This window comes from Pristis pectinata, chromosome 7, assembly GCF_009764475.1.
Source record: "Pristis pectinata isolate sPriPec2 chromosome 7, sPriPec2.1.pri, whole genome shotgun sequence".
NCBI lineage: Eukaryota > Metazoa > Chordata > Chondrichthyes > Rhinopristiformes > Pristidae > Pristis > Pristis pectinata.
Genome location: NC_067411.1, coordinates 72,649,739 through 72,664,858, shown reverse-complemented (window position 1 = coordinate 72,664,858; position 15,120 = coordinate 72,649,739). Strand labels below are relative to the sequence as shown.

At 41.6% G+C, this 15,120-nt stretch overlaps 1 protein-coding gene across 1 annotated transcript in view; it reads left to right on the top strand.

Moving 5' to 3' along the window:
• The window catches only part of dapk1 (death-associated protein kinase 1), a 167,165-nt gene extending 154,775 nt beyond the window's left edge, over nt 1-12,390 (top strand). The window contains exon 26 of the mRNA XM_052019586.1: nt 10,204-12,390. Within this exon, the coding sequence (XP_051875546.1) occupies nt 10,204-11,442 (1,239 nt within the window). The 3' untranslated portion in view covers nt 11,443-12,390. The remainder of the gene's footprint in view (nt 1-10,203) is intronic.
• The last annotated feature ends 2,730 nt before the right edge of the window (nt 12,391-15,120 follow it).

The following is a 15,120-nucleotide window of genomic DNA, read 5'->3' as shown; positions in this document are numbered from 1 at the left end:
CACTTCCTACAAGGTAAAACCAAGTAGCACAAATGGCATTGACACATCACTTCCAGATGAGCTCAATGCCCTTTAATGCATGCTTTGAGGTGGAGAATATTGACACCTCTACATATGTCCCCAAAGTTCCTGATGACCCTGTGATTTCAATCTCCAAGGTTGATGTCAGAGCATCCTTCAAGAGGGTGAACCCACGAAAAGCATCCGGTTCGGCTGGTATCCCTGGCCAAGTGCTGAAGACTAGATTCAAGGATGCCTTCAACCTCTTCTGTGCTCTGAGGTTCCCATCTGCTTCAAAAGGGTATCTATAGTACCAGTACCCAAGAAGAGCATGGTGACCTGCCACAATGACTACTCTCTGGTAGCACTTACATCTGTGGTAATGAAGTGCCTCAAGAGGTTGGTTGTAGCTTGAATCAAGCTGAGCTTCAGAAATGACCTAGATCCCTTTTACTTTGCCTATCGCCACAACGGGTCAACAGCAGATGCTATTTCACTGGCTCTCCACTCTGTGCTGGACCATCAGGACAACATTAACACATACATCAGGCTGCTGTTCATCAACTACAGCTTGGCATTCAACACAATCATCCCCTCCAAACTTACCACCAAGGTCCAAGAACTGGGCCTCTGTACTTCCCTTTGTAACTGGATCCTTGACTTCCTCGTCGGCAGACCTCAGTCAGTACAAATCAGTAACAACATCTCCTCGCTGACCACTAGCACAGGTGCATCTCAAGGATGCATGCTTAGCCCCCTGCTCTATTCTCTTTTCAGCCATGACTGCATGGCTAAGCACAATTCCAATACCATCTACAAACTTGCTGATGACACCACTGTCATTGGCCGAATCACAGGTGGTGATCCGTCAGCGTACAGGAGTGAGATAGAACAGGAGCAACACACAAGATACTGGAGGAACTCAGTGGGTCAGGCAGCAGCTATGGAGGAAAATGGACAGTCGACATTTTGGGTCGAAACCCTTCATCTGGACTGAAAGGTAGAGGGGAGATGGAGATTATCAAAAGGTGGGAGGGAAGAGGTAGAGCAAGAGCTGGCAGGCGATAGGTAGATCCATGTGAGGGGGTGATAGGCGGAGGGGAGAGTGGGAATAGCGCCAGCAGCTGGGAGGAGATGGGTGGAAGTGACGAAGTGGTGAAGACCATGGAATCCGATAAGACAGGAAGATGGAGCATGGAAAAAAAGGAGGGAGATGAGGAGGGCAGAGGGAAATAGTGGGGGAGGGGAACCAGCGGGAGGAGTGCATGAGTGATGGGCAGATGGGGGGGGAAGAGGGGAAAGGTGATGGGGGCCAGGTGGATCAGGAGGGAAGAGACGAGATTGGGGGGGGGGGGGGGTGGAGGGGGAGGGGGAGGGAAGAGTAGTTACCAGAAGTTGGAGAATTCACTGTTCATACCTCCAGGTTGTAGGCTGCCCGGGTGGAATATGAGGTGCTCTAGTTTGCATTTAACCTCACTTTGGCAGTAGAGAAGACCGAGAACAGACCTGTCGGTGTGGGAATGGGAGGGAGAATTAAAATGGTTGGCAACCGGGAGATCCCGACGGCCACGGCAGACAGAGCGAAGGTGCCTGGTGAAGTGGTCGCCCAGTCTGCGTCCCATCCCACTGACGTAGAGGAGGCCACAACAGGAGCACTGTATGCAATAGAAAGTGCTGTGAGATATGCATGTGAAAGACTGCCTCGCCTGGAAGGGCTGTTTAGGGCCCTGGTGAGGGAAGAAGTGTAGGGGCAGGTGTTACACCTCTGGAAGTTAAAAGGCAAGTGTGCAGGGAGGAGGGGGCAGGTGGTGAGGGATGAGCCAACCAGGGAGTCACAGAAAGCACAGTGGGGAGGGGAAGATGTGGCTGGCGGTTGGATCTCGTTGCAGATGGCGGAAGTTGCGAAGAATGATTTGCTGGGTTCATGGTGTGGTAGGTGATGACCAGGGGAACTCTATCCCTGTTCTACCTGAGGGAGGCAGGGGGTAGGGTGGGGTCAGAGCAGAAGGGCAGGAAATGGAGAGGCGGGTGAGGGCTTCATCAGTAACAGTGGAGTGCGACCCCATTTTCTGAGAAAGGAGGACTCCTCCGGAGAACAGATGCAGCAGAGATGGAGAAACTAAGTAAAAGGACTGGCATCCTTGCAAGTGAGAGGGTGGGAGAAGGTGTAGTCAAGGTAGCTGTGGGAGTGAGTGGGTTCGCAGGGTCTCAACCCGAAACGTCGACTGTCCATTTCCCGCCATGAATGCTGCCTGACCTGCTGAGTTCCTCCAGCATCTCGTGTGTTGCTCCAGATTCCAGCATCTGCAGTCTCTTATGTCTCCAGTGAGATGGAACATCTTGTTGAGTGGTGCCTCAATAAACCTCACGCTCAATGTCAACAAAGCTAAGGAGCTAACCGTTGACTTCAGAAAGGGGAAGTCGAGAGACCAAATGCCAGTTCTCATTGGTGGGTCAGGGGTGGAGAGAGTTAACACTTTCAAATTCCTGGGCATTAACATTTCTTGAGAGGGTGACCTATCCTGGCCCAGGACATAGATGCAATCACAAAGAAGGCGCACCTGCACCTCTACTTTCTTGAAGCTTAAGGAGATTTGGGATGTCACCAAACACTCTGATGAACTTCTACAAATGCACTACTGAAAGTATCCTGACTGGTTGCGTAGAATGCATAGAAAAAAAGAGGCTGCAGACAGTAGTGAACACAGACCGGTCCATCACGGGAATAGCCCTGACCATCAATGACAGCATTTACAAGAGTTGCTACTTCAAGGAAGGTGACATCTATCATGGAGGAGCCCCACTCTCTGGGTCATGCCTTCTTCTCGTTGCTACCCTCAGGCAGGAGGTACAGAAGCCTGAAGTCCTACACCACCGAGTTCAGGAATAGCTACGTTCCTACAGCCATCAGTTTCTTGAACCGACTTGCACAACCTGAATCCGATCTCAGCAGTGGAACATTACAGACCACCTCTTGCACTAGTATGGACTTGTCTCTGATTGTGTATTCTTTTTGCACTAAAGTTTTGTTTTGCCCAGTCCTTTTTTTTCTCTTCACTATGTTGTATAATTTGTTTTGTGTGTTGTCTGAACCTATGTGCCTGTGATTCTGCTGCAAGCAAGTTTTTCATTGTATTTGTGCCTCACCATACTTATGCACATGACAATAAACTCAGCAACTTGACTTGACATAGTAGGTTATTTTGCACAGATCCAACCATCATGTTGAGGGCATAGTAAATCAAACAGATTTGCTCTGCCTTCAACATAAATGTAAAATCTCAGCTTTAGGGAAACAGTTGCTAGCATTGGTGAATGTGATATGCATAAATCTGCACTTGGATGTCCATCCTTGGGTAGCAGGGGTAATCAGCAGCTGCTGAAGCTCTACACTTGCAACTGTAGAAGCATTCTTTTAAGGGGATTAGTTCCTGCTCTTCCCCATTGAAAATGCAATCTAACATTAAATGTCAATTGTGTGTAATTCTGCCTGGGGTATCCTGTTTAGATGGTGAGGCTCAATTACTAATAGCCAACTGAGAGCACTTTTTTGTTAAAGAGATGAGCAAAGTATGTTTGGAGTTGTTCATACTAAAATGCAGTGGCAAGTTTTGGACACTTGCATTTCGTTCAATCCTCCAGTAGAAAATCAACTATATTGAGCATAACAAATCTTATCCATTATTGGTCCACTGATTCCCGCAGCTATCTCAATTAACTTCCTCACAACCTTCTTCCTGTAAGAACTCCATTAAATTCGCCCAGTTTCTCCATCACTATTGCATCTGTTCTAACACAGCGACTTTCCACACCAGTGTCTGTGAGGTGGCTTCCTTTTCTCTTCCCATGGTTTCCCTTCTATTATTGCTCCCAAGGCTCTCAGCTGCCTCTCTTCTATTTCCTGCACTTCTCTTATCGCCTCTTCCTTCTATACAGCTGCCCTTGTCCTCGTCTTCTATCCCAATAGGTTCCACATTCAACAGATCATCCATCCTTTTGTGATTTGTGCAAATATAATTTGCCATCTTCAATGAGATTCCAGCACCAGACATGCCTTCATTCCCCTCCTTTTTCAGCATTCCAGAGAAATCTGCTTCCCCCCCCCCCCCCCCCCCCCCCCCACCACCCGACTCCCCGGTTCACCTATCTTCACCAACCACTCCTCTTCTCGTGGCACTTTCCCATGCAAGCACAGGAGATGTAATAGCTGCCCTTTTCCCACCTTCCAGATGAAGCAGCAATTAAATTGCACACCTTCCAATTTTGGGTATTGCATTCACTCTTCACAACGTGGTCTCCCCTACATTGGAGAAAGCACATGGAGATTGGGTGGCCACTCTGCAGGACAAAGTTCTGTCTGGTCTGCAAGAGCAAACCTAAGCTTCCAGTCTCATGTCATTTTAATGCTCCATCCTACTCAGGTCACCAGCTTTTTCTCCTCCCTCTCCACAGATGTTGCTGGATAGTTGCGTTCAAGTTTTCTGTTTTTCTTTCTCATCTCTTCTGTCTGTAACTGCTGTTACTTTGACAACTTTGGTCTGCACCTACCACAAACATTCTCTTCTGTTTCTCCACCCTTTCCCCTTTCTGTAACTCAAACTTATTCTCTCTCATTCAGTTCTGATGAAGGGTTATTGACCTGAAATGTTAACCTGTACCTCTCTCCACAGATGCTGCCGAACCTGCCAGCATTTACTGTTCTTGGTTTGGATTTCCAGAAACTGCAGTTTGTTTAGCTCCAAGATCTGTGGTACTCATGTCCACGTTGGGACACTGTCTAAAACTCTGTTGTAACCCCTCCTTTTACAACACTGGCTTTGTGAAGGGCAGGTCGTGCCTCACGAGCCAAATAGAGTTTTTTGAGGAAGTGACAAGACAAATTGATAGTGTGGTGGATGTGGTATATATGGATTTTGGCAAGGTGTTTGACAAGGTTTCCCATGGTAGGCTCATCCAGAAAGTCCCAAGGTATGGGAACCATGGAAAATTGGTTGTGTGCATTTGAAATTGGCTTGCCCACAGAAGGCAGAGGGTGGTTCTAGAAGGGGAGTATTCGACTTGGAGGTCAGTGACTAGTGGTGTTCCACAGGGATCTGTTCTGGGACCCCTGCTCTTTGTAATGTTTATAAATGACTTGGATGAAGAAATGGAAGGGTGGCTTGGTAAGTTTGCAGATGACACGAAGGTTGGTGGTGTCATAGATAGTGCAGAAGGTTGTTGTAGGTTGCAACAGGATTTAAAGAGGATGCAGACCTGGGCAGAGAAGTGGCAAATGGAGTTCAATCTGGAGAAGTGTGAAGTGATACACTTTCAAAGATCAAACTTGAATGCAGAGTACATGGTTAATGGCAGGATTCTTAGCAGTGTGGAGGAACAGAGATCCCTCCAATTTGCCTTGCAAGTTGATAGGGTGGTTAAGAAGGTGTACGGTGTGCTGGCCTTCATTATCTAGGGGACTGAATTCAAGAGCCGAGAAGACTTTGGTTAGACCACACTTGGAATATTGTGTTCAGTTCTGGTCGCCACATTATAGGAAGGATGTGGAAGCTTTGGAGAGGGTACACAGGAGATTTGTAAGGATGCTGCCTGGATTGGAGAGCATGTCTTGAGGAGAAGTTGAGTAAGTTAGGGCTTTTCTCTTTGGAGCACAGAAGATGAGAGGCAACTTAGTATATAAGATGTATAAGATTATGAGAGGCATAGACAGTCCAATGGCTAATACTAGAGGTCACCTGTTTAAGGTGCCTGGAGGGAAGTTCAGGGGAGATGTCGGAGGTAGGTTTTTTACACAGAGAGTGCACTGCTGGGGGTGGTGGTAGGGGCTGATACGACGGGGATATTTAAGAGACTATTAGATAGGCACATGGGTGGAAGAAAAATAGAGGGTTATGGGAGGTGAAGTAGAGCGGGGGATAGTTTGAATGTAGATAAGAATGTAGATCGTCACAACATCGTGGGCCGAAGGGCCCCTACTGTGCTGTACTGTTCTATGTTATGAATTATGAGGCTAGAATAGAATTGTGCATTTGATTCCACAATTAAGTAATCTTCTTGGGGTTGTTCTCTAGGCATTCATGTAAGTCATTATTCAGAGAAGGTAGTGGTTGACAGATTTAACTAGTAAAGTTATCAGTCATTGCTTTTAGGAGGAAGATGATTGCAGATGAACAATTCACATTTTAACACAAAAGCTTTTTGGCAGAATTGTAATTATTCAGGCTTAATAAAGACATTTACCAAGTCACATTTACCATTATGATTATCTCTATAAACTTGTTATGGTATCATATTCTGGGGGAAAATGGGATTAATTCATATGGTTGAGTTAATCCAATTCCTGACTCCAAAAGAAAATGGACTGTCACACAATGAAAGTGTCAGTTTAGACTAAGGACGAGAGCCCCTGCCTAGGAATCAGAAGTCATGCATACCATCTGGGGCATTCGATTCAGTGGATTATTGAGATAATGCTGCATCATCAGAGATGTTGATTTTCAGAAAAGACATGAAACTAAGGGTTATAACTGTGTATAAATCCTGATTCCATGGTCAACTTTTATCTTTTGACCAATACCAAATCAAAGATTTATGCATGGGATTTTTGAATGGCTGCTGTGTTTTCATACATTGTAACAGTGACTACATTTCAAAAGTACTTCATTGGCTATAAAGAGTATTGGTTCATCTTGCCATTATGCAAGATGCTATATAACTGCAATCTTTTCCTTTTCCCTTTTCTTTCTTAAACTGCAGTGCCTTCTGCCTCCATTTGATGTATTTTCTTAAGAAATTGCTAAACTAGCAACAGGATGCCACATGAAACAAAAAGTGAAGTACATCCTTTAACGTTGTACTCATCTTCATGTCGAACATCCTGACTGTTAATTATTTACCAAAATACCTCTGAGCCCAAAGAATAAGTACACAGTAGTTAATCTAATTCTGGGAATCTACGTAATTTTTTCAATTTCAGGGGCATCACGGAGATGTCTGGCTCGTAATCAAATTCATCCATCCATTATGTGATTTGCGCACATAATTTGCAAACACACAAACAGTAGTTGTGCAGTGTTTTACAGCTCTGCAACAAAATGTTCTGATGTATCTCTTTTCCTGTGCTGTTAAATGAAACAGAGTTGAATTGAATATTGTACTTGGCAAGCACAACCCAAATAATAAACCACAAGTACTGAGAAATTTAATTTACTTTGATAAGTTGCAGCTGTCTGGGTTAGCAGGTGTATCACATTGATACTTAGCCCGCACTGAGTGAGGTTCTGGAGATATTTTAGTGATGTGCTTTAAGTAGGGCAATTGAGAGGAGAAAGCAGATATTCAAGGCTCAGTTAAAAACATTTGCACTTATGGTGATGGTCAGTCATGTATGATGCATATACATGCACTCAGATACTGGGGTTGGAGTTTGAGGAAGTAAATTTGCAGCCAGCATTATAAGTAGAAGCAAATGTGATTGCACTTAGCATCCCTCCAAGGACCATTAACTTTATTACTGGTCGCCTCCCAGATCTGATATAGGTAAGGTAAATTTATTTTTTACCGTTGCCTTCATCCAGGCCATTCATTGAAAATTAAGAGGGATAACTTGTTGTCACACTTATCAGTCAAAGTATTTTTTTGTTCAATCTGATAGTCAGCAAATTGGGTCCACTTCAGTAGAAAGAACTCAATGTAGTGGAAGGTGCTTACCCAAGTCAAATATGCACTCAACAACTCCAATGCTAGTTATCTACAAAAGACAGTTTAAAGTCATGAACTCCATGATGTGTTTTTTCCTGATATTTGAGGTAAAGACACAATATGCAACTCTGTGATACCTTTGTGCTTGTTCACCTCAATGTTGGCTATTGATTGAGCATATGATGGGGCCTACAAATTCTCACATCTTGTGAAATGAAATCATTTAATTTAAAGGTCTTTCTGAAACAATTAAATGAATTTTTTAAAATTTTTTTAAATTTTATTTACATCGTGGTAAATTTTTTAAAATTTTTAAATTTTATTTACAGCATAGTAACAGGCCCTTCCGGCCCAATGAGTCCGCGCTGCCCATTTTAAACCCAAATTAACCTACCCATACATCTTTGCAATGTGGGAGGAAACCGGAGCACCCGGAGGAAACCCACGCAGACACGGGAGAACGTACAAACTCCTTACAGACAGCGACGGGAATCGAACCCCGATCACTAGCACTGTAATAGCATTGCGCTAACCTCTACGCTACCATGCCGCCCTGACTGCTGCAGGAATGGGTAGGAAAGGAAGAACTTGGGGAAAACTACAATCACCAGGATAGTGGTACTGAGCACATTGTTGGAGCTATGGGCTGACAAGCCTCCAAATTCTGATGGACTTCTTCGTGGAATGTTAAAAGAAGTGGCTCATGATATAGTTGATGCAATGATTTTAATTTTCCAAAATTCACCACATTCAAGAATGGTTTCATTAGATTGGAAAATAGCAAATCTAACTCTTTTATTCAAAAAGGAAGACAGAAAGCAGGAAACTTCAAGCCAGTTTGTTTAATTTCTGTCAAAGGCAAAGTATTATAAGCCATTATTGAAAAAGCTTGTAGCATGGCACTTCAGAAAAACTCAAGGTAATTATGAAAAGTCAACATGTTTTGATTTTGAAAGGCAAAACATGTTTAACCAACTTGTTGGAACTCTTTTGAAGAAGTAATGTGCTATTGGATAAAGGGAAAACCATTGGGTGCACTATACTTGGATTTACCAAAGGTTCTTGATAAGGTTATTGTGGGAAATAAAAGCTCATGGTGTAGGAGATAACATATTGGTGTGGATATAAGATTTGCTGTCTTAACAGGAAACAAAGTACGTATGAATTGGTCTTTTGTCTGGCTGGTAAGGTATAATAAGTAGTGTGCCGTAGGGATTGGTACTGAAGTCTACTTTTTGCAATCTACATAACTGACGGGATCTTTTCTAAATTTGCTGATGACACAAAGGTAATAAGGTATATTGTAAAGAAGACACGAGGAGGCTACGTGGGATAGAGATAGATTGAGTGGGCAAAGATCTGCCAAATGGAATATAATATTGAAAAACAAAATTGACTATTTTGGTAGCAAGCATTCACAAAAACATTGTCCAAAAGGTGAGATATTGCAGTGGATCTGGGTGTTCTGATGTGCAAAAGGCTAATAAGCAGGTAATGTAGGTAAGTGGGAAAGCTGAACAGAATACTATTGTTTGCTTTGAATGGAATTGAATACAAAAGAAGGGAAGTTGTGCATTAGTTATACATGGTGTTAATGAGACCAAATCTGGAGTACTGTGTACAGTATTGATCTCCTTATTTAAGGAAGGATGTGAATATATTGAGAGCAGTCCAGATAAGGTTTATTAAACTAATACTTGGAATGGGCAGGGTATCTCGTGAAGAAAGGATGTAGAGGCTAGGCTTGACTCCACAAGACTTTAGAAGAATGACATGACTTAATTGAAACATAAGATTCTGAGAGGACATGGTGGATGTGAAGAGGATATTCCCTCTTGGGAATAGTTCACTGTTTAAAAATAAGAGGCCACCCATTTAAGATGTAGATGGGGCAAAATATTCTTTCAGCGGGTCATAAGTCTTTAGAATTTGCTTCATTAAAAGGGCAATGGGAGTGCCATGGACTTTTGGGAATATTGAGATTTTCACAACCACATACTTGTGTGCAAATCCTGAACTTCCTGACAGTTAAATGAGGAAATAGTAGCAGGACCTTCCAGGAAATTCCATGCTAATGTCTCATCATTATCTAATTGCTGCATATGGAAGTTTTGCTGGGTGCTAATTGTTTCCTACATTACAATAGTGACTGCACTTCAAATATTTAATTTACTCTGAAGTGCTTTGGGTTATTCCAAAAGAAATGTGGAAGGTGCTACAATTTAAATACTTGGTGTCCATTAATTACTATGAAGTGCAATTACCACTGCATAAGCAAAGTTGTGTAAATCCTGAATGTTGAATCAAAAAAATCGTCTTGTCCAATTCAGTGTGTGTTGTGCACATTGCTCGTTCATCCATTTAGCTAAGGTTTGTATGTTCTTTGGTGATGGATTTGAACTAGAAATAACTTTTGAGACCCAAATAATTATGATGACTACTTTATTCAATTTAATTATTTCAAATCCATTAATGCCTTTCCTTTAATTTTCTCTGCCTTTGCAGATTAACATTTTACAAAGTGAAACTATCCAAGACGTAGTGCTTCTGGATCCTCGATGGCTATGTACCAATGTACTTGGAAGACTCTTGTCTAATGAAAATCAGAAGGCTTTGCACCACTATAGAGGCCGTTACACAATAGACGACATCCTACACTTGGTATCAGAGAATGATGTAGAGGAGCTGTTGCAAATTCTAGACGCAATGGACATTTGTGCACGGGACTTAACCAGTGGATCAATGGTGGATATTCCAGCATTGATTAAAGTGGAAAGTCTGCACAGATCCTGGACTGATGAAGAGGATGAGATATTGGTTTATGGGGGAGTCCGCTTTGTTCCTGTTGAACATCTTACCCCATATCCATGTGGTATTTTCCACAAAGTGCAGGTGAACCTCTGTCGCTGGGTACATCAGCAAAACTCCGAAGGAGAGCTGGATGTAAGGTTATGGACCAACGGATCAAAAATATCCAACAAAGGGACTGAAGTCATGGTCCTTCTGGTCAACCATGGACAAGGTTTGGAAGTACAAGTAAGGGGTCCGGAAACAGAAAAAATAAGGTGTTGTTTATTTCTAGATTCTATTTGTAGTATCATTGATAATCTAATGCTGACTACTTTACCTGGACTCCTAACTGTCAAGCATTACTTGAGTCCCCAGCAGCTCAGGGAACACAGTGAACCTGTAATGGTTTACCAGCCTAGAGATTTCTTCAGAGCTCAAGCTCAGAAAGAGACTTCACTCACCAATACCATGGGTGGCTATAAGGAGAATTTTAGCAGCATTCTGTGCTTTGGTTGCCTGGATGTTTATTCCCAAGGGAACCTAGGAATGGACATCCCTGTGTCGGAACTAAATCTACTTACGAGACGTAAACTTAGCCGCCTACTGGACCCCCCCGATCCCATGGGGAAAGACTGGTGCCTCTTGGCTATAAACTTGGGACTTGTTGATCTTGTTGCAAAACTCAACACTCAGAATGGAATTTCAACAAATGGGAAATTTCCAACTAGTCCAACCAGTGCTGTATTGACTGAGTGGGCAGTTTCGCCAGAAAATACCGTGGGGCTTTTAATGTCAAAACTAAGAGGATTGGGTCGTCGGGATGCTGCAGACTTTCTTTTAAAGGCCTCAGCTGTTTTCAAGGTTAATTTAGATACCAATGGACATGAGAACTACATATCCAATTGCAATGGAGGAACATCTTATAATTCAATCAGTTCAGTTGTTTCGAGATAAGAATGTTCTGCAAAACTAGTGAGAGGTGCAATTTTAACTGAATTCTCACTTTATGAAATGTATTCTTTGTGTACAGATATTGTCCAGAATAATTGTCGTAACTTGCTTCCTTTAACAAGGAGGCAGCAGTGAAATTCACTGAACTTGTTTACTACCACACAATAAACCACAGTTCTTTGGTACTTGCTGATTTAAATGGGTTGTCAACTCAACTCTAATCTTCCTTTTAAAAAAAAGATGGTTTTTAATTTAAAAAAATAAATAGAATGGAAATAGATTTATCATTTATGCAGATGAACATTACCAAATTGCCATGTATAAGGTGTCTGATTTGTAAGGAATATCTTTATTGTGCCGTTAACAAAAGTGAGTTTAGCAGAAACCCTCTACAGGAATGTGAATTTTATTGCAAGTTTTTCATCATCTCACCCACTCTCTTTATTTTCAATGAACATGGGGAAAAGGTGAATGTTTGCTATTGACGATATTAAATTTGTTATGTAAGTCAGCAACCAAATGTGAGTGCCTTTTTCAGGGTTTCCTGACATAATTAGACCAATAATTGTTAAAGCTTTTAAATAGGAATTTTCTACCTCCCCATTACTCTTCACTGAGGAGCATGCATTTCATTTACCGTGAATGGCTTTTGTGTTTTCTTATTGTATACTATTTTCATTTTGGGCCAATTCATATTGATGTGGTTTATCCATTGTTTAAAAGGGAACAAGGTCTGTGGTAGTTTCATGTGCATTGACAATAAAATTAGTGATGTACAGTGAAATTTAATAGTGGAAAATCTTTCCAATTTTTTGATCTATTTATACACAGTTATGGGAAGCATGCTATTTTAATGCTACATCTTTACAGTTGCATTCTTATTAGCTTTTTAGTATAGTATTATGACCTGAAGTATTTTTAATAAACAATTTCCTTATGAAAAATGGACTTAAAAAAGCAATTTGTATTTTTAAAATTCTGTTGATTTTCATGCTACGGGAAGTCTTTGGCCTTTAGATTCTACAGTGCTCTGTCTCAAATTTGGGCACGTAAGCAGTGAAGCATTCATTATTACGGATGAGGTACATTTGCTTATTGCTTGCTGAAAGTGAATCATCCAGCATTCAAAACTCTCAATTAAAGGCAAAAAGGGTGAGGGAGGGAATGAGTAGAATAAGGAGAGTATCTCTGTTAGGGTGAGACCAAACACGTTCATATGGGAGGGGGGGGCAGTAGTTACAAGCAGAGGAGAACTGAAGGGCAAATTTTTTCACACAGGGTGGTGGTTCTTGGATTGAGCTGCCAAAGGTAGTAGTAGAAGCAGGTAAAATTACAACATTTAAAAGGCATTTAGTAGGTACTTGGATAGGAAAGGAGTAGAGGGATGCGGGCAAACAGGATCTGTGTAGATAGGTATCTTGGTCACCGTGGACAAGTTGGGCTGAAGGGCCTACTCTGTGCTGTATAAACTATGACTCTAAAGCAGGCTTTGGATTGTTTGCAAACAGAAATAGGTCCTAACAACAAAGCAGTATGAGACCTTCCTCTTCCCTGTCTCAATCTTGACAGCCGCTCCCAGGAACAACCCAGAGGCAACTGCAAGCAATAGGCTCTTGAAATTGAAATCCACAGTCAGCCCAGCAAGATGTCTGCAGGTTCTACTAAATGAGGTCCAGGGCCAAATATCAGCACAGGGATCATTTCCCTACACCTGGTTCAAACTGCTAATTTCTAGGTGTATGTATCCACAAGCAATTATCTATAAACTTTAAGATTTTAAAAAAACACAACATTGGAAATATGCTGTAGGGTTATCAACTAAAAAGCAACGAATGAAATTCAATCAGTAGGTCAATTCATCATTGGAATTGGAGGCTCAGCTGGCTATTTAATGAAAATAAACAGGGCGGGAGATTAATTATAGTGGATGACCCCCAAAATAGCATACGTGTGCAAATAGTGAAAAAATTTTGGCAATCACATCGTAGCAAATAAATTGGCTATGCTTAGCAGATGTGACACTTAACAATCCACTCAGACATTAATATGACTTCTGGTAATTGAATCTGAGAATAATATGGAGGAATGATTTTGTGTACAAACTTGTAATTCATTTACATCACATTTGGAGATGTGTGGACTCTACAAGGTTAAGTTGAAGAATAAATTCTGGCACCACCTTTGCTTTAGTTGTACCACTCCTTCCCTTTAAACACCTGTTATACTCCATCCCTTGCTGTAGTCTCCATCAAATACACCTGAGTTCTGTTATCTTATTCAATATATCATTTTGCTCTTAAGACCTATGGGCCTTAACTTGGCACATTGGCTTTAATGAAAACCTTAACCTATTGGCCTGGTATGCAAGCAGTCTACAGCAGCACCTATGCCTGCATTAGCCTCAAATCTTGTAGTTGAACCAGTGTCAGAAATTTTGATCCTTGATATCTCTTGTGTTTTATTTTCCCCTCTCTACCCCCTCCTCCATCTAACACTCACTACTATCACAGCCTAATGATATCCCATTCCAGTGTAATGCCCACACAATATCTTCATTTCTCAAAGGACTTTTGAATAAGATCCTTGTGTGAACATGGAAGTTAAATATAAAAACTATTTGAAGATTCACCCCTGTAAAAAAAAGTGTTAAATTTCCTACCTTTGTGGCCTGAAGATTATAACTCTTATTCAGGTCATTTGATGAGCAATACTGTGCCAATTGGCCATGTTTTGGTGCATGAGTGCAATCAGTGCAAGGGTTAATTCTAGCATGAAAAGCATCACAGCCAAATTATAAAGTCATAATTCTGATGTAATCTATCATGCCAGAAACCAAATAAGCAATTCATATTTTCAGTGTGTACAAATATTTATATAATGCCTTAAAGGAAAATATCCCAAAATATGGTAAGCATTATGAGAATCTGACATCGGATATTACGGCAGATGACCAAAAGCTTGGGCAGAGGTTTCATGGAGATGAAAGCAAGATACTTCAGAGACTGTAATTCTGAAATAAAACAAAATGCTTAAAAATTTAGCAGGTCAGGAAGCACCTATGGACCCAGGAACAAATTTAACACTGCAGATGTATGATCTTCGATCAGTTCTTAATTGTTACATACTTGGTTATTCTGCTTCCCACCTTGACCCTCTAAACTTCGCACACAAAACTCTCAGCAAGTTTTGTTCACTTGTCATCTACATTGGCTATGCTTTTAGATTCAGCAATCACTTTTGAAGGTCCCCAAGATGATTTCTTGTGCTAAACAAGATATTTCAGTATAAGCTGCTGGTTCATTTGATCTGTGAGTATTCATTAAGCAGGTAGGTAATAGGGAATCCTAAGGACCATGGTGGTCATTAAATTGACACTTTTATAGAAACACACGCACCAGACCTAAACTCACTGGTGACTACTAGTTGGTGTGGAGTAATAACAACAGTTATGTGCCAATACTTTAGATGCTTGATAGTATCCATTCTCACACCCATCTGCTGCAGGTATTCCCGCCCTTGACAACGATGATTGCTTAGGCAAAGAGAGAATCTGTATTAACTATTGGTTTTGGTTACAAACAGACATGCAATTCATACAAGATTACCTGTCCGTACATATGTCCAGTAGGTTTCCCTGGTATTCCATGAACAGTCAATGAGAATAGAAGGGCTATTACCCGA